This window comes from Pholcus phalangioides, unplaced genomic scaffold, assembly GCF_987345545.1.
Source record: "Pholcus phalangioides strain wild (caught in Gottingen) unplaced genomic scaffold, Ppha-v1.0 ptg000009l_1, whole genome shotgun sequence".
Taxonomy (NCBI): domain Eukaryota; kingdom Metazoa; phylum Arthropoda; class Arachnida; order Araneae; family Pholcidae; genus Pholcus; species Pholcus phalangioides.
Genome location: NW_028301602.1, coordinates 48,540,265 through 48,564,793, shown reverse-complemented (window position 1 = coordinate 48,564,793; position 24,529 = coordinate 48,540,265). Strand labels below are relative to the sequence as shown.

Here is a 24,529-nt window from a genome sequence, read left to right as displayed (position 1 = left end):
TAAACACCTGTGTGTTATGGAAAGAATACAGCATATGGTTTATATCAATACACATATATAAGCAGTGGAAAAAAGGAATTTTTGATCGAGAATCATCTTGAATTGAATAATACCAAACAGTTCCATAGTTTTCCTTCAGCTTTCATTTTATGCTCTATTCAAATTGTATACTTTACAAGGGAAAAAAATATATTGTTCATATATCTTTCAAAATAATTCAGTAGAGAGTGTAGAACACTATTTCATAATCATATTAAGTATTTATTCTTTGAATAACATACAGACTTTAAACATTACATGCAATCAATGTGTGTATTTTCAATGGGAATTTTTATGTTGAAAAGCAATATTTGAGATTTTTTACATGAGGTTTTGACTGAGGGTTTTTGACGTGACAGTTTAAACCAGTGGTTCTCAACCTGGGGCCATATGGCCCCCTTGTGGTCCTGAGATATTCTAGGGGGGGGGGGGGGGGGGCACGGGAGAAAATCAGAAGAAAGGTGATCCGCGACAGGTGGTGAAGGGAGTCAGAGAACTGTGAAGAGAAAAAAGCTTTAAAAGTGAAACGTGGTTGAAAAATATTACTACTTTCAGAATTCATCAGATCCATCTATAGAAATAGGGTCATCTTAACCCTTGGGTCTGTGGGCATGACCCGGGTCTTCATATCTATAATGGAGGGATGGGGACTGCACTATATGGAATCTAATACTATGATTTTCATATGTAAGCTGTTACTTCCAGCTAAGTATTTAGGGCAGCCAGAGCAATGGTTGGTGTGTTAGGGATGTCGATTTATCATGCATGTTTGTTGAATCGTACCGTATTTTACACAGACCGTTTTTTAACATATAATTTGACTCCTGGGGGAGAGATGATAATCTGCCATTTGAGTCCGTGCTTAGCCAGGATTCCAGAGATTGATCCGATTTATTAAAAATTCATTCATAATAAAAATATAGAAAGTATCTCAATCTTGGGCGAGGGTAAGGGGGGGGGGGCACGAGAAAAAATGTCATCCATAGGGGGCCATGAGCTGAAAAGGGTTAAGAAACACTGGTTTAAACCATCAAAAACTGCCATGTGTCAAAAACCTGCCAACCCTGTCTAGAACAGAGTTATTTTGCCCCGAGCACTAGAAGTACAGCCGACGATCTACAGACGATAAGAAGACTGAAAAGTTTACCGGCCCCCTCTACTTAACAAGGGGTTCTATCCACCTATTCAACATGGCCAGCCTGGGACTGTAAGGGCTGAAAAAGTATTTTCTTTCAGGATTTTTTATTCAAGCAAAGAACAACTTGAGGATTTCTGGGATTTTTCTATGAAGAAACAAAAAATCTGGTATCCACCCAGAAAAATTCTAATAAGGCTAAAAAAATCTGAAAACTTCCGGGTAAATCAAAAGCATTGCCACCTATGAAATGAGATTTGGGGGATGTGGTGCACCAGACACAAAACCTTAGAGGTACATACTGGAAAACATTCCACAGTACAAGTTATTGATTTCAAGGCTGGACAAATTAAAAAAGATTCAAATGCCCGACTAAAAATAATGCGCCTGAATAAATATTTTATATGATTGCTCTTTAAGCACTAGTCATTTAATATTTTGGCACAAGTCATTTGCAATTCACTGCACGAATCATTGTAATATTTTTAAATGGCTTGTGCCAGAAGTGTGAGTGTACGTTGAGGTTTGAGTTTCTATCTAGTGTCGTGCATAAATTTTTAAAGTGCTATCTATTTTTGGAACTAATGAGTGAAGTGTAATAATGATTGAATATTTGTAACCGTTGTAGGCCTGTTGGCAAGACTTTTTAATAGGGAAATCGGCTCCCATTCACGCCTTGAAGTTGGGAACTATAGAAAACATACTTCAGCTGACCACTTAACTATGTGGCTGGCATGGTGTGAGAATTCAAGTGCTTGTGATGCGATGTTCTGGCATACTTATAAATTCTATTAAGGTTTGGAGGGGGGGAAGAGACTTGTGATCTGCTGCTTTTTGTTTCATGACATGGGGAAAACAAGTTTAACTTATAATTAAAATGGCAAAGGAATTTTAAGAGTACATACCTAAGTGTAGCAGAGAGAGAGGGCATACTGACTAAAAATGTGAAGAACATACAGAGGAATATCACTGCCAAAAACAAAGGACCATGTTCACAGTTATTGTTGCACTTCTGGCGAGTAGCTTGAACATCTACGACATTTTTAGAAAGAAGCGAAATGTTTCTATTCACTTCGTTGATACACCGGCAAGAACCAAATACCTGAAATCAAAGAAATTTTGGCATAATTATGTGTAGAATTTACTTTGTCATGCCTCCGCCCACATCCCGGAGCTAGGTCCCTAGGCAAAGATCTTTGGTGGCACTTCAGGCCGGGATATTGTACAGGACTCCACCAAAGTCAATTTAAAGGGTAAAGAAAAAAAAACAACAAGATTCATCCGGGACCGGTGAATTGTAGGCCTGCACGTGTGGGGGGGGGGGGGGGGCATGATCATTATACATTGAAAATGGCCCCCAACAACATATAAGAAAAAATTATTCTACCCAATCCAACACATTGGCTGTAAACACAAAGAAAAATCATTCAGTTTTACACATTTTGAAATAGACTTCTAAAATTGTTCCTTAATCTTCATTATGGAACTATTTATATATTTTAAGGTTGTTATGTATGTCCAGGTTGAGTCTTTTTTAGCAGCAGTCTGTCACTATGGTAGTAATTCTCAGTGCAGGCAAGGAGACCATGTAATTTCCCCTAAGGATGATTCATTACTAGTGTGCCAAATAGTGATGTGAATTTATTTATACTGCCAATGGGATATGGGATCATAGACTGCCCCATTTCCTTTGCACAAAAGTATGTGCAAAATGTGCAACTGTTCTGCTGCATTCCACTGACTCATTTTTTTTTTTTTATCAAACTCTTCTTAAGTATGATTTTTTTTCCCCCTTTGAGCCCTTTTTTTTAATTGAGCCATTGTCAGGTGTTGGAACAGGACTGTCCAATGGGGATTACAGATGTGCCAACTTTTGAAATCCAAAAATCTGGAGATTTTCCCGCGGGTGGGGGGAGTCCTCCCCACGGGACCTAACCGAGGAAAAAAAATTCCCGAATTTTTTTCTTATCAATTGAAAAAAAGTGCCCCTCCCCTCCCCCCCCCCCCCCAGGCAGGTCCTGCATAGCCCCTAAGCAGAATATATACAGATGTGCCAACTTCCATAATTTAGAAGTCTGGATGGAGATTCCAGGAGAGGTGTGAGTGGGTCCCCCCCCCCAAAAAATTAAAATCATTTAGAAAAAGAAAAAACTACAAAAATGAAATACATTTTTGTCCCATCCCAGAAGATAATTAAAGACACTAGACATTTTCATCTAAAAAAAAACACATTTTGCCTTTTTGAAAAAAAAAATTACCTAATCTTTTTTCAATGAGTTCACAGTGGCTGATTTGGCTCTTTTGAGAAAAGAGGAAGAAAACTATTGCTCGAAACAATGTCCTTTCATATTAGATTTTACAGTCAGTATATCTTGTAGCGTTTCAGTTGAAAGCAATGCCCTAAATTGCATGTGTGTTTTATTCACTACACTAAAAATCCGCTCAAATTCTGCATTGCTGTGAGGAATGGTGAATATTCCAAGCATGACTTTTGATAAGAAATCATATTTGTAGTGGCCAGCAAAGTTTGTCAATTTCGCAATGAGGGACCACTGCACATCTGTAAGTTTTTCAGTTTTTATGCGATCTGGAATATCCTCCAATTGCAATTTGTGGAACACATTTTGCAGGATGGCAAAAGCTGAATCTACATCTTCAGCAGCAATCAGAGGAAGGCAAGGAAATTTTTCCAAAAAGGCCAAATTTGAAAAAGACAGATTCTCAATAAATGCGATTGATGCTACTTCAGAGTTCACTAGAACATCATTTTTCAAGGGGAATTTGTGGCCAATATAATTACACACTGTGACAAAGTACTTCCTGATGCAATCAAAAAACTTTTTTTCGCTTTCTCTTAATGTTTCTACAACCTTAGTTGCAGACTGCCCTATGACCAAATCAGGGTCATTCCTCTGATTGTCTCTTCTGTTATACAAGACACCAAGAAGTGAATCCGACGATTTTACAGCCGATGACAAAAAAAACTTTGATAATAAGGCTATGAACATATCAAACAATATTGTACGCAATAAATGAATGTGAGGAATAGTTGATTGTAGCTGAGTATTCCGTTCTTCAAATACAGGGATCACATTGAGAAGAGACTTGACTTGATCGAGAGGGCAAGAAGACTATGTGAAGGAAAAGATCTAGGTAAAGAGATTTAACACTTAAAATCAGTTTTCCGCTCTAATGGGTACACAAAAGACGACATCAAGAAAGCCTTACGCTCCATCAAGGAATCACCAACGGAAAATGAGCAGTCCCAATCAATTGGAAAAGCTGTGCTGCCTTTTATCCCTGGAGTGACGGCAAGAATCAGCAAGGTCATGAAAAAACATCATATAAATACCATTTTCAAACCAACCAGAAAAATATGTGAAATGCTGCGATCAGCAAAAGACCACCGTGACCCTCTATCAACACCGGGGATCTACCGAATACACCTGTGGTCAGGTATATATTGGAACCACAAAAAGATCTGTGGTCACGAGAATAAAAGAGCACGAACGATGCTGCAGAATGGGCCAAACAGAAAAGTCGGCGGTGGCAGAGCATGCGCTTTACGACAACCACAGTGTACAGTTCAGCAAAACACAGGTAATAGCTAATGTTGACCACTTCTTCCCACGAATCTACAGAGAGGCTATTGAAATATTCAAGCACAAAAACAGCTATAATAGAAGAGAAGAAACTTTGAAATTGAGCAGATCCTGGACACCAGCTCTCAAAAGAACAAGAACCTTCCCCTTCAAGATCCAGCAACAGAATGACAACAACAGCCAATCAGATAACCACATCTCTCGGCCAATCAGGTTCTACCAGCATAACAACTGTTTACAATACGCTGCCAGCCATAGAATCAACTGACCAATCGCAAAACAATAGTGTAGTTCAAGCCACTTATGTGCATAAATACAACCTGAGACTCCGGAAAACTTGACTTTGATCCAGTTCATCAATTCTCCTGATGATGCCAACCACTAGTGTTGGGGAAACGTTGAGAACTAACTCAAACGGACGACGGTCTTCGAACCCGAAAAAACAACTTTTATCAAATGATGGCCGCGAAAACCTTATCAACTATTTTAAATATTGTTTATGCCTCTTCATGCCTTAAAAATACAGAAGACAACTGAATGCTATTGGGTAGCATCAGAATCACCAAACCTAGAATAGGCCTATGTATCCAACTGCTTTGAAATGCAAACTGTTGCTTCACCTATTTGCACCATAATTTGAAATGATGAAAGTTACTGTCCAAGACCATGAAGTAATAAATACAAAATTATTTTTCCATCCAGACAGAAGTTTTTAATAACTACTATACTTGTTGAACCCTCAAACTAAGCAAATGAAAAATTAATCAATCAAATGGTCCACATATACCACCCCCCTCCAAATTACCTTAAAAATGATTGCAATTAATGATTCTGCAAAAGCAGAAATTGTTTCTCCAACATTTGTAATATTTGACAATATATCAATAATTTCCTACTCAATTAAAATCAATTACACAAATTTTGTCGATAGGATTTGGTAAAAAAAGTAGGAAAAGTAGGACAAAAACTAGAAAGTAGGACATTTTACCAAAAAGTAGGACGAGTGGGAGCCCTGCAAACACCAAATCTGGCTATATCACTATATTGTAATTTACTGCCATTAATGAGATGGGTTGGAAATGAAGACACTGTCTATCGGTGGTTGTCTCAAGCTTGTTAGGGAAAATATCTTATTTATATCCTCTCTCGAATTCGAACCCGGGACAGTGACATCAACCTTCACTGTGGTAGACAAGCATCTTACCGCTACACAACTCGGGTGCCCCTACAGTATGGATGATACTCAGACATTTTTTTTTAATGTTAATAAACCGTTTCCTTGAGAGAGAGATTACTGTTTACTAATACATTTCCTAATAGAACCATATATATTTTCATGTTTCTACTTCATGTCCACTGGTTTGAAAAAAGAAACAACAAAGTATTTAAATGCCTGTTTCTACTTACTTCTCTCTGTGGGATGAGTAGGAACACTATTATTTTTTATTTAATTGAAATAAAAATATAAATTGATAGGGGATATACAGACCTAGGTTTTTGGTAATAATTTGTAATTTTTTATTTAAGTTGAATGTAGGGAAAGTTTCAATCTAACTTTAAAAAGTATTTCTACTCACCCCGTTTCACAGTATTAATTTATTTACAAGAACACATTCTACAAATTTGTGTCAGATGTCTGATTAACCGTTTAAAGGCCGAATTATGAACAAAGTCACTTATTGTTTTGAAATTTGAAATTCAGGGTCCTTTTGCATACCTATACATAGATCAACTTTTGAATTTGAAGAAAAAAAATTTTTTTCCTTGTTTTTCACGATGTTCCATAAATGGAACATTGGCACTTGGGGAGAGAGGAAAGCGAAAACTGGTATCGCCTATATTTTCGCCATTATTTATTTCTGGAGTACAATCAGTTATCACACAAAATTTTCTATTTTCTACTACAAATTCTAATTCGTAACACACACTGGCTTTTTTGACAAAAATGAGTGCAGAAAATTCAAAATTTTTTCTAATGTTAATGATAAAAGAAAGAAAACATATTTGATAGACCCATTTGTCACATTTATAGCATTTATACACATTTTTGGCAAACCGCACACAGTCCTTGCATTGTAGACACAATATAATTTTGTTTCTCCATCATCAGATGACCTGACATCTTTTTTTCAGTTGACAACATGGACCTGGATGATTAACCAACCCCTGCTTCTTTCGTAGAAGGTTCATTGTCACTTCTCTTCGGAATTCCATGTGCGAAATAAGATCTACTTCTCGCAACTCTGAATGAATCATCCAACATGTAATAATGGTCATATATGGTCTGTAATGGTCATATGGCAAATCTTTTCCAATGGAATCCAGAGCCGATGTTTTGATTGGATTATAAAAAAAACTTTTTATCCCATGCAATTATTTGTGATTGTCTGTTTTGGAACTAACTGTGTCTGTTTTGGAGAATCAGCTATAAACTGTAGATTCAATACAATTGCCCTCGCATGCAGAATATAATAATGTGACAAAAATTATCACTGTAGCTATAAGGATGCTAGCTTGTTACCGTATTATTTTCATTATCAAAGTGTCTACCACATACCCAAAGAAAAGTTTTGGGAATTTTTGTTGACCTCTGCTTGTCTGCCTAAATAAGCTTTGCTGGAATCTTGCATCAAATACCTTTCAAATCAACTACGACCACGGTCTAGACAAAGTAATTTTAATTAATGCGCAACTGGAAACCATTTTCCATTGAACACTAAACAAGCCTGTGAATGGCGTAAAGGGAAATGGCATATCAAGAGAATGAATAGTAAAAAATGAATAATAGAAAACTTGGAAGCAAAACGAGACACTGAAAATCTGTAATAGAGGCTGGAAAATGAAATACATGGAGCAATCACAAATCAGTTAAAAATAGGGAGTGAAAACAGATGTACTCAGATTGAATATTTTGTGAAAAAGAATCATAGGAGTATACTTTTTTTTGGAAAAAAATAGCTGGAAACAGCGATTGAAGGGTTTTGTTGTTCTGTGGGGTTTGATGAAAACATGTTTCATAAAAATAAATGGAAAAATATTTAAAAATCTCAAAAACTCACTTTAAAATCACCATTTTGGTAGACATCTTGACATCCAGCATAACAAGGAGAATAATATATAATATTATCTGCTCCACAAACTGGATCATACTCGAAAGATGAACAATGACAATTCAAATTACATTCTGTCACAAACCTTGACTGCTCAGATCTAATTTGGAAAATTGTTAAATTATACAGACACTGACAACATATTGCTTGCATTTCACACTCTATTACAACTCATATAATTAAAAATAGAATTTTTTTTTCATTACTGTTTAAAATCTGAATTGTTTCTCATACAGAGTGCATAGCTAATAGTATACACAGCAAATTACTGGGGAAACATTGATCCTAGAGCAGGGGCTCCCAACCTTTTTCAGTCGTGACAAAAAGCAGCAACAAAATCATCTTCGCAACCCACAACTTTGCTTTTCAAAATCAATGAAACTAGTGACCCAATAAATACATTTATAACAGAACTGTAAGTCGATCCGTACAACCCATCTGTCCCAGTGAATAAAGGCTGGGTCATGATCCATAGCTTAAGAATCCCTGGCTGTAAGTGAATTTCTACAACCCTTCTCAAAATCCCCAGCAAATCCCGCTTAAATCGGGACTCCATTGCACCAGTCCCTGGTTGTTGGTGGATTTGGACCCATAGGTTAACAATCCCTGCCCTAGAGGCATACTTTCAATTAGAAAAGTATCCAAATAACGTGTGGACTTCAGATAAGTCATTCATATTTCAAGAGATTGCAGTTATTAAAATGAAAAATTAACTTTTTGTACGGACACTGCCTAAAAATTCTAAAGAGTACAGAGTGCCGTATGAAGTTTTTTTTTATTTTAATAACTATGCAACCCCTTACAATATCAGAGTTTTACATGTTACTTGGATATTAAAAAAAAAATTGAAATTATGTCTATTCGATCAATGGTTTGCCAATAAAATGCTGTGTGTGCTGTTAGCTATGCATCCTGTATATATATATATATACAGCAGAGTTCGCCCTGACTTTTTATCAATTGTAGCAATTTGGCTAATCAGATGGAAAAAGTTGTAGCCAAATGAGAGAGAAGCCTAGCCAAATTAACACGTCATAAAATGCAGATTCCAAAACAACTTATATCAAGTTCAAGATGAAAATATAAATCAAAATGCAAATCATGTATAAATAAAAATTGTTTAATATAAAATGTAAATTGTAGTACAAAAAATATTTTAGTTCTCAAGAATTTGCAGAGATTTTTTTTGCTGTCCACAATTCAAAAGCATTTCCAAAATTCAATTGTTGCCTGCTGGGACCATTAACAGGAACAGAAATACTGTTATTTATATTTTTTACATTCACTCTGTTCTGCAACTGTGTTTTAATGAGGTTCATGATATTGAGGCAAAGATTTAACAAAGCAGGGTTGGTAAAAAAAAAAAAAAAAAAAAAAAAATCGGGGGTTTTTTGGTTTTTAAACCGGTTTTTTTTTTGTTTTAAATAGTATTAACATAAAAAACAATAAAATTTCTGAAAAATCATACAAACTTCTAATAATTAATTAAACTAAAATGTTTATTTATGTAATTAACACTATCTCCATATTAATTAATCAATAAATATTTCTTACATTTTAACAAAAACCAACTTTTGCAATTCAATTATTTTTTGCTCAACTCAATGGATCACTTTGTGTGTGTTTGAAAATTCTTTTAATGTTATTATTAATCATATAATATATAAAGATGTTTTCTCCAGTTACTTTCAGTATACTTAATTAGAAAGCTATTTAAGCGTGAGGGCGTATATTTTTCATAAATCTGTTACTACTATATAGTAGAACATTGATTAACTGGGCTTCAGAAAAAAAGTATAAAAAAAACAACTACTGAATATTAAGACTGGGAGATATACAGTAGGAGATGTGCTACTTCTTACGGGAAAGAAAATAAAAATGTCTGTGAGGTAATGTAACTAGTACACTCAGGGCCGCAACTAGATGCTTGGTCACCCGGGGCAAGCGCACATTTTGACACCCCCTTGTAATATTGGAGGTGTTTCAGAATGAAATTGCCGCCCCTCTGGTCCGGTACCTGGGACACGAGACAAGCCTGCTCCCATCTAGTTGCGGCCCTGAGTATACTGGTCTTTGTCTTTTAGGGACAGCTGGTGTCTTTATTGGATTATGGGACCACCTGCCCCTAGCATGATGGTGTCACTACTGTTGCTGCCTCTTTGTGAAGGGAAAAAGAAACCCTGTGAGATAATACACCACTACATTTAGATGTGTGATGCAATCCTTATTCATGAATTCGGTAAAGATATATAGAGCATTAGAATGTAGCCAAAGGTTAGAAAATGTTGTAAGAATGAGAAATGTTGGCTTCTGTATATAACTTTAAATAAATAAGATACTTTATATGAAAAAAATATATATATTCAGACCACTTTTATGAGACACTGAAAAAAACCACTTATCCATCTTATGCCATTTAAAGATATACCATCAGAATGTACCCCAAGAACATAAAATGTTGTAAAAATGAACAATTTTGGCTAATAATGAACCAATAAGATATTTTTCAAGAAAAAAATTATATTTAGGCCACTTTTATTTGATTAAACCAAACAACCCTGTAACAAAGTATATAAAGATTTTGACCTATTAAAGACCTATTAAAAAAATAGGCAGTATCCAATCATTTTTCTTCTGTAGTTAAGTTCATTAGTGAGGACTGTGTGTGTGTGTGGTGACAAAGAAATAGAATCCTATCTTGCCAGGAGCGTCATAAACATTTCAAAACTGTGGGTGCTCACCTTTAGTTTTATATAGGAAATTTTAATTTCTAAATCAATTCTGGGGGTGCTCGGATCCATCCCACAAATTATCGTGCTAGCACCCATGGCTCCGACGCCACTGTATCTTGCCACATGCAGAAATAATGCCACCTATCTATCAAATGTATCAGTAGACAATCTTACAGAGGCAATATCTTTGTATTTAGAGAGGAAAACTTTGACAGCTTTGCACAAGTAGCCACTTACTTTACATTGATAGCTGATAAGGCAACTGACGAAGCACAAAGAACACAGTTGGGTTTAATAGTTTGCCTGAGAGGGTGGCTTGACGTATAGGCCCATAACTCGGGCACGGCTCATGACTTCAAATGCATAGGGTGGGGCAACCTTAGGGTAATGCGATGTGGCACTATTATTTTAGTGAGTGAGACACACAGTTATAGTGCATAGATACTTCCAGCCTGGTACGCCCCATCCCCAAATATTATTTGGCTCGGGGGTCCATGTAGCTGTTTTGACAGCTCTGCACCTAGGCGTAATGAATGAATGAATGCCAAAACTTTGTAGCCGGACTAATCCCGTTACTGAGATCTCTTCCAGCCCAGCTTCGTGGCAGCGTCTGGAATCTAGGCTGTATTGAGTAAGGTTTGTGATTAATACAAATACAACGCCACAACAGGCAAATTGCCCAACGAGGTGGCTGACTTAAGAACATCGTGGATCCCAGAGCCATTTTTTTTTGGAGGCTCTACCTACTACTGCTACACCACACATGCACACCGCCCACACACACACACACACCCCCCCGCGCGCGGAACCCCCAACGAATCGGTACATGCAGGAATGTGCGTGTACGCGTAGCGAAACCTGACGTGAAGTTTTTTTTGTTTCTCTGTAATGCTTGTTATGTGTAATGCTGCCATCTGCCACCAGTTTTTCTAACTATGAGTGAAGTGTTATGATTGAATGATTTATCGTTGTAGGACTGTTGCTCTCTGTGGCGAGATTTTTTAACGGGGAGATCGGCTAACATTTGCGCCTTGAAGTTGGGAACCACAGAAAACCAACTTCAGCCGACCACCACTGTGGGGTTCAAACCCGGATCCTTGCATCGCGAGTTCGTCACTATAACCACTCGACCGCCACAGCGGAAGAAACATTTATAACACATTTAGAAACATTTCATTAAAACAGCAGTATGAGGGCTTTGTATTTGTTTGTCGTGAAACATCAGAACAACTTTAGGCAACATTCCGTAGCACATGCCACTGCACCTATAGTTAAGGTGGTATAGGAGCTCAAACTCTCTAGTCAAGGCGCCCATGAATAAGGCGGTATTTCTAGTAGTTCAAACTCTAGCCAAAGTGCCCATAAATAACACGTGCTCTCAGATGAAGAACTTGAAAACAATTTTAAAAATGATAAGAAAAATTCTTCTACTTTTGTATCTATTCTCTGAAATGAATAGGGCAAAGCCAATCACAAGCGAGATTGCAAGAGGAACGTACGCGAAAGGAGTTTTTTTTTTTTTTTCACTTTGGTATTCATTCTTTAGCTGATGAAGACATAGCTTTGTATTTTATGCGTGACGTATATATTGTATATAATCGTTTTTGCGGTCCGGGGGACCCAGGAGATTTTGGAGGGAGACACTCATACTTCCGGCACAACTCAATCGGGAGTAAATTGCCTAGGACGATAGACCGAAGTTGTGCTTGGTTTGAATAAATTAATGGTGAAGACATAAATTAAGTATTCCCCAATTTTCTTTTGAGCGATCAAAAATTACTAAGCAGAATAGGCGCCAATGTTGGCAAAATTTTGATTGAGGGAGCCATCGCTTCCTCTGCTACCCCTTTGGCTACGCCACTGATCGTGCAGCTACTGTGGCGGCTGCGGCCATACTATCCTTGAACAGCAAATAACGGTTGTTCATCCAAGAGTTCATTGGGTGGTGGTCACTACTGGCATAACTAAATCTATAAATAAATAATCTATTTTCTGAATAGATTTGACTTCTTGTAAATCTTTGCATTGTAGTGGAACCCATTCATCACGTATAATTGATCGTTCTGTTGGTGATACAATGTTAAGTAACATCCCAGCAATATGTGAGGGAGTAATGTACCATCCCAGCAATGCACACGAGAGTGAAAAACAAGAAGAGAGAGTGCAAACATTACATTCTCTCCAACAATGTTATATATAATAGATATCTCACAGAAGTTATGTATAAAATGAGCATGCTCCTAGTACAAACTCCTTCCTTTGACTATTGTTAAGAGCATGCCCCTCCCCCACCAACGCAGGGGCGGAACATGCGGCCATATTGGGCGGCGCTCTAGGAGGGGTGCCAAATGGAGTTGAAAGGATGAAAAGAAGGCTTTGTAGAATAAAAAAAACGTGGTTAGTAGCGCAAAAAATAGGCTCTGCATGAGGAGATTTTTTACCCCGAGCCGCCCCGTTCGCCAAATCCGGATTTTCACAATGTGAAATTGTCACGATCTGCAAGCGCCGACGATAACCACACCACCCCACAGTGGCTAGAGGACAAAACTATGGATATTTTAGCTGGAGTTTTTACAGTTCCTGTTTTTTCCAATGATCTCTGAAAAATATTTAAACGAATAAACGAATCCCCTTTTTGATTCTTCGCAAAGGCGCGTGTGCAATCTTGTGGGAAATAAAGCGAATTTACTCTGTAGATACAGTCTTTGAACACAGGTTGGTAGCGGCGAAATTACAGTTATTTTCAGTATATAACCTGGAGAAAAACACTCTCCGCAATCGGAAAATTCAACATATTGATTCAGGGTCTTTGATAGCCCGCGGGTTATACCAAACTACTTTTCAAGGTCACAAGATAACGTGATTGTGTTAGATGGTGGGAAGTGAAAAAAAACGGAAGTTTCCCCCAGTATTTGACGCACTACAGTGCATTAGCGGTACCTCCGCAAACCACAAACAAGAGTTGGCGCAAATGCGCAGGGATTCTATGCCTTGGCGCACCATGTAGCAAGAAAACCTTTTTGGTGCAGTTTGGCGCAATTGCCGCAGCTCTTGCACCCCTGCCTGTGTATTCTGTTTTTGACCGACTTCCTCAAAGTTATACAGATTTAGCTTGTGACTTCATGGCTCTACAATCATGTTTAGCTCTATTAATGCAAAGGTTCTAGATGTTTGTCAGGAAATTGAAGTGCTTGCAAATGATTTACATACAGTAGAACACTTGAAACAGCGCAAAGATCTGTTGTGCTTCTCCCAAGAATGCACTGAACTTAGTAGGAAAAAACAAAGCAAGAAAAAGTATGGAATGACTGCAGACAGCATAATCCAGGAATTTAAGGAAAACTTTGTTCACAATTTTATTTGTGATTTTCAGAAAGAAATGTCTGCATTTGATGTGAAAAACAAAATATTAAATGCCTTTGATATATTTCACACAATGAATTTATATTTAAAGACAGTGAAGACTCCTGAAGAATGCCTGAATATATTATTGTCATTTTATGGTGGAGAGCAGCAAAATGAATTTCAGGGGACTGTGAAAATATTGCAACCTATACTGAATGCATCTGAAGGTATGATGGAAAAGAATGGGTTGGATAAAGAGACATCTCTGGCAAAATTGTCTTTTGAGACACAAAAGAATAATGAAGCAAGTGCGTTTCTCAGAGAAGACAAGAAATATGAGGCCAAAAAAACTCTGGAGAAATTGTTTTCTCCAAATGATGTTTTGAAAATTCTGGAGGATAATGCAAACTTCTGGACTGCTAGGTTATCATCATTATGCACTATCATACCTTCATCAACAGCACCTGTTGAGACTTTTTTCTCAAATGAACCTTGTGGCACTGATTTAAGATCAAAATTGTCATTAACCACTCTCGACAGACAGATCATACTCAATGGACCCGACAAGCTTATAGATATTGAATGGCTTTCAATCACTGATATTTTCAAATCGAATGGAAATAGACATATAAAGATATGATTGTAGGTATGTTTTTATGTTTTTCAGTAAACTTCTTAAGAAACTCGATTTGATTTCAAATTAACATAAAATAAAGTAATGCAAAGACGACGACACAAATTGGTTTTTTTGTATAAAGTAATAAATAGAAAAATGAGGTTGCTGTTTAATTAGTATTACTGTCATTGCTATTTTGAATGTTTTTACAAAAATAAGGTACATTTTCACATAAATAAGACCCTGTGCTAAAAGTCTGGACAGACCCCTGCATTGCCTAAACTACATCACTATTTCAATATTTACTCTTTACTTGCCAACCCCCTCCCCTTCACATCTTTACTGTCTTGTCGAACTGGAATAAATTTCAGATAATTTTATAATTCACACCTCTTAATCAAAACCGGTTACTGGAACCTACCCGGAATCAACTGGCACAAAATGGAGCCCCTCTCGGGCAGGATAAGGCGATTTAAATCAGCTTCATTTTTTTTAAATCATTGATTGATATCGGAAAATTAAATTTTTTTTTTTTTTTTTTTACATAAATTCAATTATATTGAAGTAAATGTAACTTGGTATGGTTTGCATGTTACTGATATGTGGTAAAGTTTGTAATTAAGAAGAATAGAAGATCTTTGGGATACATATACATTTAAACTTAATCCCTTGATACAGAGCAGAAAGAAAGCTGCTCTATTTCTAGATTTTGTGCATAGAAAGCATTGAAGAAAAATATAGGGAGTTGAACTTAGCTAAACTGCACAATTTTCAATGCATTGCAATGCGACACTAGGATTCCCATAATTAAAAAACAGAGGAATAATTTTTTTGTACAAAGCCCTTGCCCTAATTGCTGATTCAAAATAATAGATGTTGTACCAACATAGATATCATTAGGCTTTTGACTTTACTTTTCGTATTAAAATTTTAAAGTTTGCAATTTTTTTTTTACCACACTCATTAAATCTGTGAAAGAATAAAAGTGTGTAAAGTATTATCGGCTTCATGCAAGTCGGAAATACATCCATTCATTGTGTAAGAATGCCAATAGAATTTGTTTTATTTAGTTGATGCTGATTGGCTTTTTGGTTGTACATCGAGTGAATTGAGATCCATGCACCAGATATGAATGATACTGAGTTGCCACCACTTTAATGGGGGTGGGGTTTTATGAATAAAAGCACTTTTCTCTACAAAAAAAAAAAAGTTAATCTATGAAGTTAATTTGAGCTCAATGACCTTTCATGTTACATAAACACAGATTTCTGGTGTTCTGCTTATAGTTTGTTTGTTGTTTATTCATTAATGCTGAATTAAATTTGAGTGATATGGAGAAAAAAGCAGTTAAATGATATGAAAGTACAGTAAAACCTCGATAAGTCGTCACCTCAAGTTACCAAAAAATTGTGACGGCTTAAACGCAATGCCGTCAGTTTAAATGAGCATTACTGTAAATTTAATACAATTAAACCTCCATTTTAAGGAATAAAATAAGGGACAACTCTATTTTAAGTCCTCTATTCCATGATCTGTCACCTTCAAATATGAATTAATTTACCTTTGAATAAGGGGACACTTCCATGGGTGTCCCTTATTGAGAGGTTACACTGCATAGCATTGTAGGTCGGCAGAAGTTGGGTTTCTGTGGTTTCCAACTTCAAGGCACGAATGCGAGCCGATCTCCCCATTAAAAAGTCTCGCCACAAAGAGCAACAGGCCTACGCACAACGTTACAAATATTCAATCATTAGACTTCACTCACAATTTGAAGTATAGATGGCAGCACTGAAATATCAAACACAACACTAGCTACACACTCAGATTGTTAGGTGCACTCACTTTGTCCCAGACTCTGCCACGAAGCTGGGCAGGAAGAGATCTCTGCAAGGGGATAAGTCTGGTGGCAGAGCCCGTGGCGTTCATTCATGCATAGCATTGTATTAAAGAATAACTACAGTAATACATTTTTTTTCAGATCACAAAAAAAAAACTTTTTTTCGAATTTTACTTTTCTTGTATGGTTAAATACAGGTGCATTTATGGTTTTTTCCCAGTAATTTTCTAATTTAGGCTGAGCAGAGCAGCTATTAAAACAAATGACTTTTTTTCTCTAACACATTTAGTGCTTTGAATTCTTTATCGGTTGTTCCTTGCACAGATGTAATCGCGAACAGTCTCTAAAGCTTCAAGAACTTTTGTTTTTTTAGGTGGCAAATGAATTTCCTCTATGTCACTTTCGTCACTTCAACTATTGTGTTGTTTTTCCTCTGACAGTTCGGCACATAAGGCCGAACACATACTGGGGTGTCGAACAAAGCAAGCGATTTCAAAAGAGAAAATACATTGATGCTCATTTCGATGTCCCCTCACATACTGACGAGGTGGAGAAAGCGAAAATGACCGCAGGCGTTCTGAAGGGTAAAGAAGAAAAGCCTTTGAACGGGAAAAGTGACATCTCGCCAACTAGTAACCCTACCAGCCTGTTCATGCCAAATCAATCAGTTTGGCAATATTGGAGGATTCCAATAAAACAGCGGTTCTCAACCAGTGCTCCGTAGAGCCCTTAGGGCCCCGTGTGAACTCCCAGGGGCTCGGTGGCCACTTGAGGAAAATAAATAAAAAAAAACAAGTAAATTTGAAAAAAAAATAATTATTAATATTTTTGAATAATAAAAATAGGTCAGAAACTTTGATGAATAAATAAAAAATAGGCATCCGGGAAGCCGCCATAGAAATTACATACCGGAAAGGACTCCGTGGGTCAAAAAAGGTTGAGAAGCGCTGCAATAAACCCGTTAATCCTCGAAAGACTACAAGTCCTGATATATGTTTTTAATGACTTCTTGTATCAAACCGTTGTTTCGAATATTCTTGCACAATATTATTATATTATTATATAAAGATTTAAATAATTATACTTCAATCAAGATAGAGGGACAAAAGAATTAGTTAGACACTGAATAAAAATACATGCCTATAACTCGCAGAAGCTAATTTCGATAGTTTCTAAAAAAAATATCACAGTTAATGAGATGAAGCGAGAAGTTATCCATACACCTCGATGACGCAACCGTAATTTTTTCATGGCCAGCGTATCATTATGAAAATGATTGTTATTAGCGATAAATGTATACGTGGTCGTTAATCACAAATTATCAGAGTGGATCCACACACACATTATTTATGACATCCCAGAATTATAGATTCCTCCTATATGAAGGCCGTCTTAAGAGCATCATGGGCCCCCGGGCCAAATGATTTTTCTGAGGCCCTACCTACCAGGCAAATTCTTGAAAATCTCAACCACATCTCTCTTTTGTGAAGCCTTTATTATCTTGAGGTCTCCCAGGCAGTGCCGTCTTCAGGCATGGGCCCACCCGGGCACGGCCCGGGGGCCTCAAGAAGAAAGGGGCCTCACAAAAATAAAATCTGGTTGAAATTTTAATTTGCCTGGTAGGGCCTCTGGAAAATCACTTGGCCCGGGGGCCCATGATGCTCTTAAGACGGCCCTGCTTTTATCCGGCATGTTCTATGCATAACCAATTTCAATGAACGCACGGATGCTGCAATAAACTGGTTTCGAGTTTGTAAGAAATACAGAGATACGTATTGTGTGTGAGATGTTCAATATTTGTATCAGAAAAAAATCACGTGTGTCTTTCATAAAACACTGCATTCCAACTCAAATCCACGGAAATAACAGGCATTCAGTACAATAAAATAAAAGAGAAAAAAACAGAAATCATGTTTTGACAATGTTAGTAAGCGATGAGCAATCATCACTGTGTTTATCCGTTTTCCTAAAAAACGGGTTCTCAATCTCAAACATTTTCCACCCGTGCCGTCCATTTCTCTTATGAAGAGCCATTGGCGTAAGCAGGGGGGGGGGGGGATTTGGGGTTCTAACCCTCCCCCCTTAAGCCAAGATTATAGTGTTATTTTGCCGGAAAAAACGTAAGCCCCCAGAAGGAAAAACAAATCTGAACCCCCCCCCCCCCCGAGAAAATTCTGCGTACGTCTATGTGAAGAGCAGTTTTAAGAAAAGCATTTCTTTGAAAAATCTTTGTCAAGACTACTGTGAAGCAGCACCCCAGACAAAGGTTGGTGCACACAGTTTGAGAACCCCTGCTAATCCATCAACGTGTTGACAAATCCAGGGCCATCATTCGAGGGAGGGGGGGGGCTTTTGAAAACACTAAAAATGGTATATATACATACAAATATTTATATATACATACAAATATTTATATATACTAGGGGGCTCTCCCCCTCCCCTTCTCTCATCACAACATATCTTGTTTATTTCGTCCCACTTCATCAGCGTACTATGGAAAGGGACACGTGAAAGCACCAGCTTACTGAAGAAGCGAATTTTACAATAATAAAACAACAAAAAACAAATGTGATTCATCAAGTACTCCCAGAAAACTTGCCCATGGGGGTCCCCAGACTCCAATTCGCTGAATTTTAGTGGGGCCTAGACAGGATTTATCTCGGGCTACCGATGTGTTGCAAATTTTACATTGTTAAACAACAAAAATCAATGAGATTCATCAAGGGACACCCAAAATGAAACCTGTCAACATTTCTATGGGACCCCGACCTGGAGACTTGTCGAACATCTCCCCGGTGAGGGGCCACGAAAATTTTTCATTTTTATCAATTTTACAACTAATGAAATCCAGGGCCCCCCTCCAGCAGCAGGGGCCCAATACTCAGATTTTTAGTGGGGGATGCAGACGGAATTTTGGATTGATTTATCTCGGGCTTCCGCTGTTGCAAATTCTACAATGTTAAACAACAAAAAAGAATGATTCATCCAGGGCCCCCAAAGTAAAACCTGTAAACATGGGGCCCTGACGCGGAAGCTTGTCGGTCATCCCCGCTGCGATCGCCATGAAAATTTCCATTTGTATTCATTTTACCAACGAATAAAATCCAGGGTCCCCAACCAATTACCTGGGACACCAATTCGCATACTTTTAGTGGGGCCCAAAGATTGGCTTTATCTTGGGCTTTCGTTGTTGCAAATTCTAAAACGTTAAATAACAGAAAAGAATGAGATTCATCCAGGGCCCCCAAAATGATACGGTCCCCTGACTCGGAGCTTGTCCCCCTGTGAGTGCCACGGCAAATGTCCATTTTACCAACAAATAAATTCCAGGTGCCCCCCCCCCCTCAATTACCCGTGACCGAATTCGCAAATTTTATGGGGTCCCCAGACTGGATATAGCTTGAGCTTTCGCAAATTTTTCAATGTTAAAGCAGCAAGAAAACAAGATCCATCAAGGGCCCTGGAAATCAAACCTTTTAACTTCCCCATTAAGGTATATGTGCAATCCCCCCGGGTACCCCGACCCTGTGTGTTGGGAGCACTGGTGTTATATGTATATGATACATACAGAAGGGGGGTCTCGGCATGACCCCCCTTCCCCCACAAATGCAGGGCTGACAGGGGCCGGAACGATTCTTATCACTTTTTGATTTTTCACACTATAAATTAACCACAGAGGGCCCCCAAAAAGCTGGTTTGAGGGCTCGCCATCTATTCCAGACTATATAGGCCCTGCTGTAGGATGTGGGAGCCACTCAGTACATGCACGTAACTTGGTCAAATAGGTCACGAATATGCTAGAGTTAAATGAATATTTAACCTAAAATCGTAACCAATTTCCGTCACTAACTTCCGTAACATAAAATCGCCACTAATTTCGGTTGCTTAGAAACAGGCCCTTTTCGAGTTTGTTATTTTATATTATAGAGTAGATATACATACATTGAGTTCATGTTCTTGGCCTGCCCCCCTCCCCTGGAAAACGTTGAAATGACGTTCCTGGAAAAATCTCTACAAATTTTCGTTGAAATTCTAAGAACATGTTCAGTATTGAGTAGAAAATTAGTGTCGACCAGCAATTCTCAACCTTTTTTCTGAGTCACGGAGCCCTTTTTAGTATATAATTTCTACGACGGAGCCCCGTACGCTATGTTTTTTTTTTCATTTGGTCATAAAATTTACTGATTCACTTTACTTTAATTGAGTGAACGTGGAGCCCCCTCAACCAGTGCACGAGGAGCACTGGTTGAGAACCGCTGGTATAGACAGTACATAGATAAAGTGTTCTTTCTAAAAGATTTTTGATGTGTTTGTGGGGAGGACAGGGTTTTTCCACCCCAGCGACTGCATAATGATTTATAGTGGTATATAACTTATAATTTTATAGTGGTATATAACTTATGATTTTATAGTGGTTTTCCAGTTTCTGACAGAAATTTGCCACCCTTTACATTTTGCAGCCCAGGGCAAAGGCGTGGGCATGAAAAAACATTGAGGGGGCTGAAAGTTGCCAGTCATCCCGTGACGAGCCTCGAGCCAGTATGTAGAAGGATGCAGTGGCCCGCTTTATTTATTCATTAATTGGGGAAGGGGGTTCTCAGCCACCCCCCCCCCAACACAAAATTTATTGAGGGGTTGAAATACCACCCCCCCCCCCCCCGCCACGTTCTGGTACCTATGTCCCATGGCAGTACGTTTCTTATTAAAAGCTATTCAGAGACAATTGAAAAGATGAAAGTTGAAGGATGGAGTTTGCCATCCTCCTGATACAACGCCCAGGAAACCAGACCGAACCCACCGCCCCTAGTTGCAGCACTGTTCGTTCGTCAGAAGGAAGTTCTCTTGCACATAGTGCAGTTTTCCATGCAAAAAGCGCAATGGGATGGGCAGAAATTTGCAAAATATCTATCTCGTTAGTCCCAGTAAAATTTTGAAAAATATTCATGTCTAAAAAAATGACGGGGGGAATTAATCCGTAAAGTGCTACCACAAAAATTGTCAAACTCTTAAATTAGGATAGACTGGGTTAAGCACAATGGGAATCGAAAAGAAGAGAGAGCGCCAAAAGTGAAAAAAACTCCGAAGCACTGCCTCCAAACCAAATGGGTGTGATGATGATGACCCCCCCCTCAGAAGTTCGCTTTTTTTCCAAGAGAGCGAGGAGAAAAAAAAAAAAGGGAGAAAACTGACCAATCCCCAAGTAGAGTCTGATTTTACCTCGTGGTAAAAACAAACCGGCTTGGAAGAGTCGCGTACCTCTTGGAGCTGCCTCTTTCTTCTCGTTGCCTCGCTGCCCGAGTATGTGAGGCGCAGAACAAAACAGTACATTTGTTTTCGCCGCACTCTCGTACCTCTCCGCTCACATCTCCAGTATGTGTTCGGTCTAACGCTTTCACTATGGCTTCTGAGCATATTGCAAGGTTATCATCAATGTCTATATAATCAATGATATCGAGAATAGTATTTGAGTTTTGAAGATTTATGGCATCCAATAAATTGGGAATAGTATCAGAATCGGGGTCTTCATTTTCAACCAAACTTTGCTGATCATTACTCACAAACCCTGCGTGTTTGAAAACGTTCATAAAATGGTTTAAAAGTAGCAATTTACTTACAGCACTTATATAGCATTCACTGACAAGAACCAGAATTTTCGGAGCTCATGTCATCATATGGTGTCTTGACAACTGAAAGAAGGCACTTTCCTTTTTCTCGTCAAAACTGTTGTCTGCGTGCACTGTTATTCAACAATGCAAGAATGTCTTCCGTTTTTTCTCTTCAACTTCGAAGAATCTATGGCGGGCTCAGGCTCATAGGGGGGGGGGGCGAGCGATGGATGTGTTGCATCAGAACCTCATTCCTATTTAGTGGACCACCATATACATAAGTGAAACCAGTTGACCCCACCCCTAGCAGCTTGATGACAGATTTTCTAGTAAAAGTTTCCGGCTCCCTCAATCGGTGGGGGGGGGGGGGATGATGCTCTGGTCACTAAGAAAAAGGAGGTTGAAAACCATGAATCTCTTCCCATTTGGAAGCTTTTTTTTATTGGAACCATAGAAACCATCTTTTTCTATTTCTCAAGCTTTCCCACAGTGGCAAGTTAACCAAAATTAGTGATGAGTAAACTAGAGTTTTATAACATTGTTACCTATGAAAACTATACTTGGACAAAGAAAAATGGTGATTTAACAGGAGTGACGACTTATTAGGGTGACAAGTTAACGAGGTTTTACTGTATTTTTTAAATGATTAACAAGATTTTAATTAATAAGCAGTCAGTTAATTTTAATCAAAAAAATCTGATTTAAATTTTAAAAAATTTGATTTTTTTTTTTTTTAATCATGATTTTTTTCCTACCCTGCTCTTGGGTAACCACTATATTAAAAATAGAGTTCTTTTCCTTTTCTTTAAATTTAATGTTGTTCAAACAATCTTAGAACCAACAAGAATCTCAAACCACTCTAGCTCTACATTAGACATAATTGCTATTTCAAACAAAATTCTGGTTTTCGATTTCTCAGTTTTTGAGCACAAAATTCCTTTTGTCAATTTTTCCCTTCATCACACTCTTCCTTCCCTTAAACTTGCTACAAAACGTAACTTTAACAAGGCCGACTTTCCCCCTTACGCAAAATATCCTTCACACCCATTTCCCTAATTTCTTCTCATCATCTTTCTTAAATGATATTCATATTCTCTGGAGTAAATTAAAAGCTCTTATCAAAAAATGCAAAGTCTCTGTTCCCATCAAACATACCACCTAAAAATGTCTGTTTAACCCCTGGATCAACTGTGATATTATTCATTTAAAAAGGAAAATTTGCCGAAATGCCTCCAAACTCAAATTCAATAATTCCCTGTCTCTCAGAATTAAGACCCTAGTCTCTACGTGTAACCTCAAAAATCTCATCTTTCATCAAAAAACAAATTATCTAACTAACTCCTTACCTCACTACCTTAAAACTAACACCTCAAAATTTTGGAATTTTCTTTGCGCTAAATCAGCTGGCTCTTCTTCCCTTAAAATTGATAACATCGACGTAACTTCTCAACTTGATATTGCCACAGGATTTAATCTGGCTTTTCCTCTGACCCCACTGCCTCTCAAACAATACTCCTTTTCCGATTCATTATTCAACTCTAGTCCTGTCTTCTTCACTAAGTAGGTCTGAATCTTTTAAAAAAATTGAAACCCCACTCCACTGACCCCGATGGGATCCCAAATTTTGAGCTGACAACACACAAAAATATATAAGTAGTGATTTATTTGTCATTCTGCGAAACTTAAATTTTGAGAATATCACCCTAAGGTCGGTATTACACCATAAAAGTTGGATAAAATCCCTTTTACACTATCTACCAATAAGTATTTGGACACCTGTGACAGAAAAGAAAAACTAACTTTATTCAAAATCAATCAATTGGTAGAGCCTCCACGAGAGGCAATTACAGGGTGAACCCTCTGGGGCATACTTTCCACAAGTCCTTGTGTGACGGCTAGTGGTATTTTCTTCCACTCGGCTTGGAGAAGACATGTCAGTTCCTTCACCGATTTTGGACGGGTAGGGCACCTCTTAATTCGGCGATCCAACTCGTCCCAGAGGTTCTCGATAGGGTTCAGGTCTGGGCTCTGGGCAGGCCAGTCCATTCGATGAACCTCATTGGCACCATACCAAGCCTTGGTTAACCTCGCAGTATGACAGCTGGCATTGTCGTCCTGGAAGTAACATGGATCCACCCCGTAAAACTGCCACAACGTAGGAAGCACATTGTCATCCAAAATAATACAGTAGGCATCGGCGTTGAGCTTACCATGAATGGGGACCAAGGGTCCCAGTCCATACCAGGAGAAACACCCCCAGACCATAATTCCACCTCCGCCGAACTTGACTGTTGGCACAACGCATTCTGGTAGGAGACGTTCTCCAGGCAGACGCCAGACCCAGACCCTGCCATCCGAACGGTAGAGGGTGAACCTTGATTCGTCGCTCCAAAGAACCTGTTTCCACTGATCTACGGTCCAATTTCGATGTGCTTTGCACCACATTAACCGAGCAACGCGGTTGGACTTTGTGATCAAAGGCTTATGGGCAGCAGCACGACCATGAA

At 38.2% G+C, this 24,529-nt stretch overlaps 1 protein-coding gene across 3 annotated transcripts in view; it reads right to left on the bottom strand.

The window, feature by feature from the left end:
* LOC149083242 (solute carrier organic anion transporter family member 4A1-like) overlaps nucleotides 1–24,529 on the bottom strand; it is a 104,168-nt gene that overhangs the window by 26,240 nt on the left and 53,399 nt on the right. For all 3 annotated transcript variants that reach the window (XM_089236453.1, XM_089236455.1, XM_089236454.1), the window contains 2 exons: nucleotides 7,836–7,986; nucleotides 2,080–2,276 (listed from right to left, as the gene is read on the bottom strand). In XM_089236453.1, coding sequence (XP_089092579.1) covers nucleotides 2,080–2,276; nucleotides 7,836–7,986 — 348 coding nt within the window. The remainder of the gene's footprint in view (nucleotides 1–2,079; nucleotides 2,277–7,835; nucleotides 7,987–24,529) is intronic.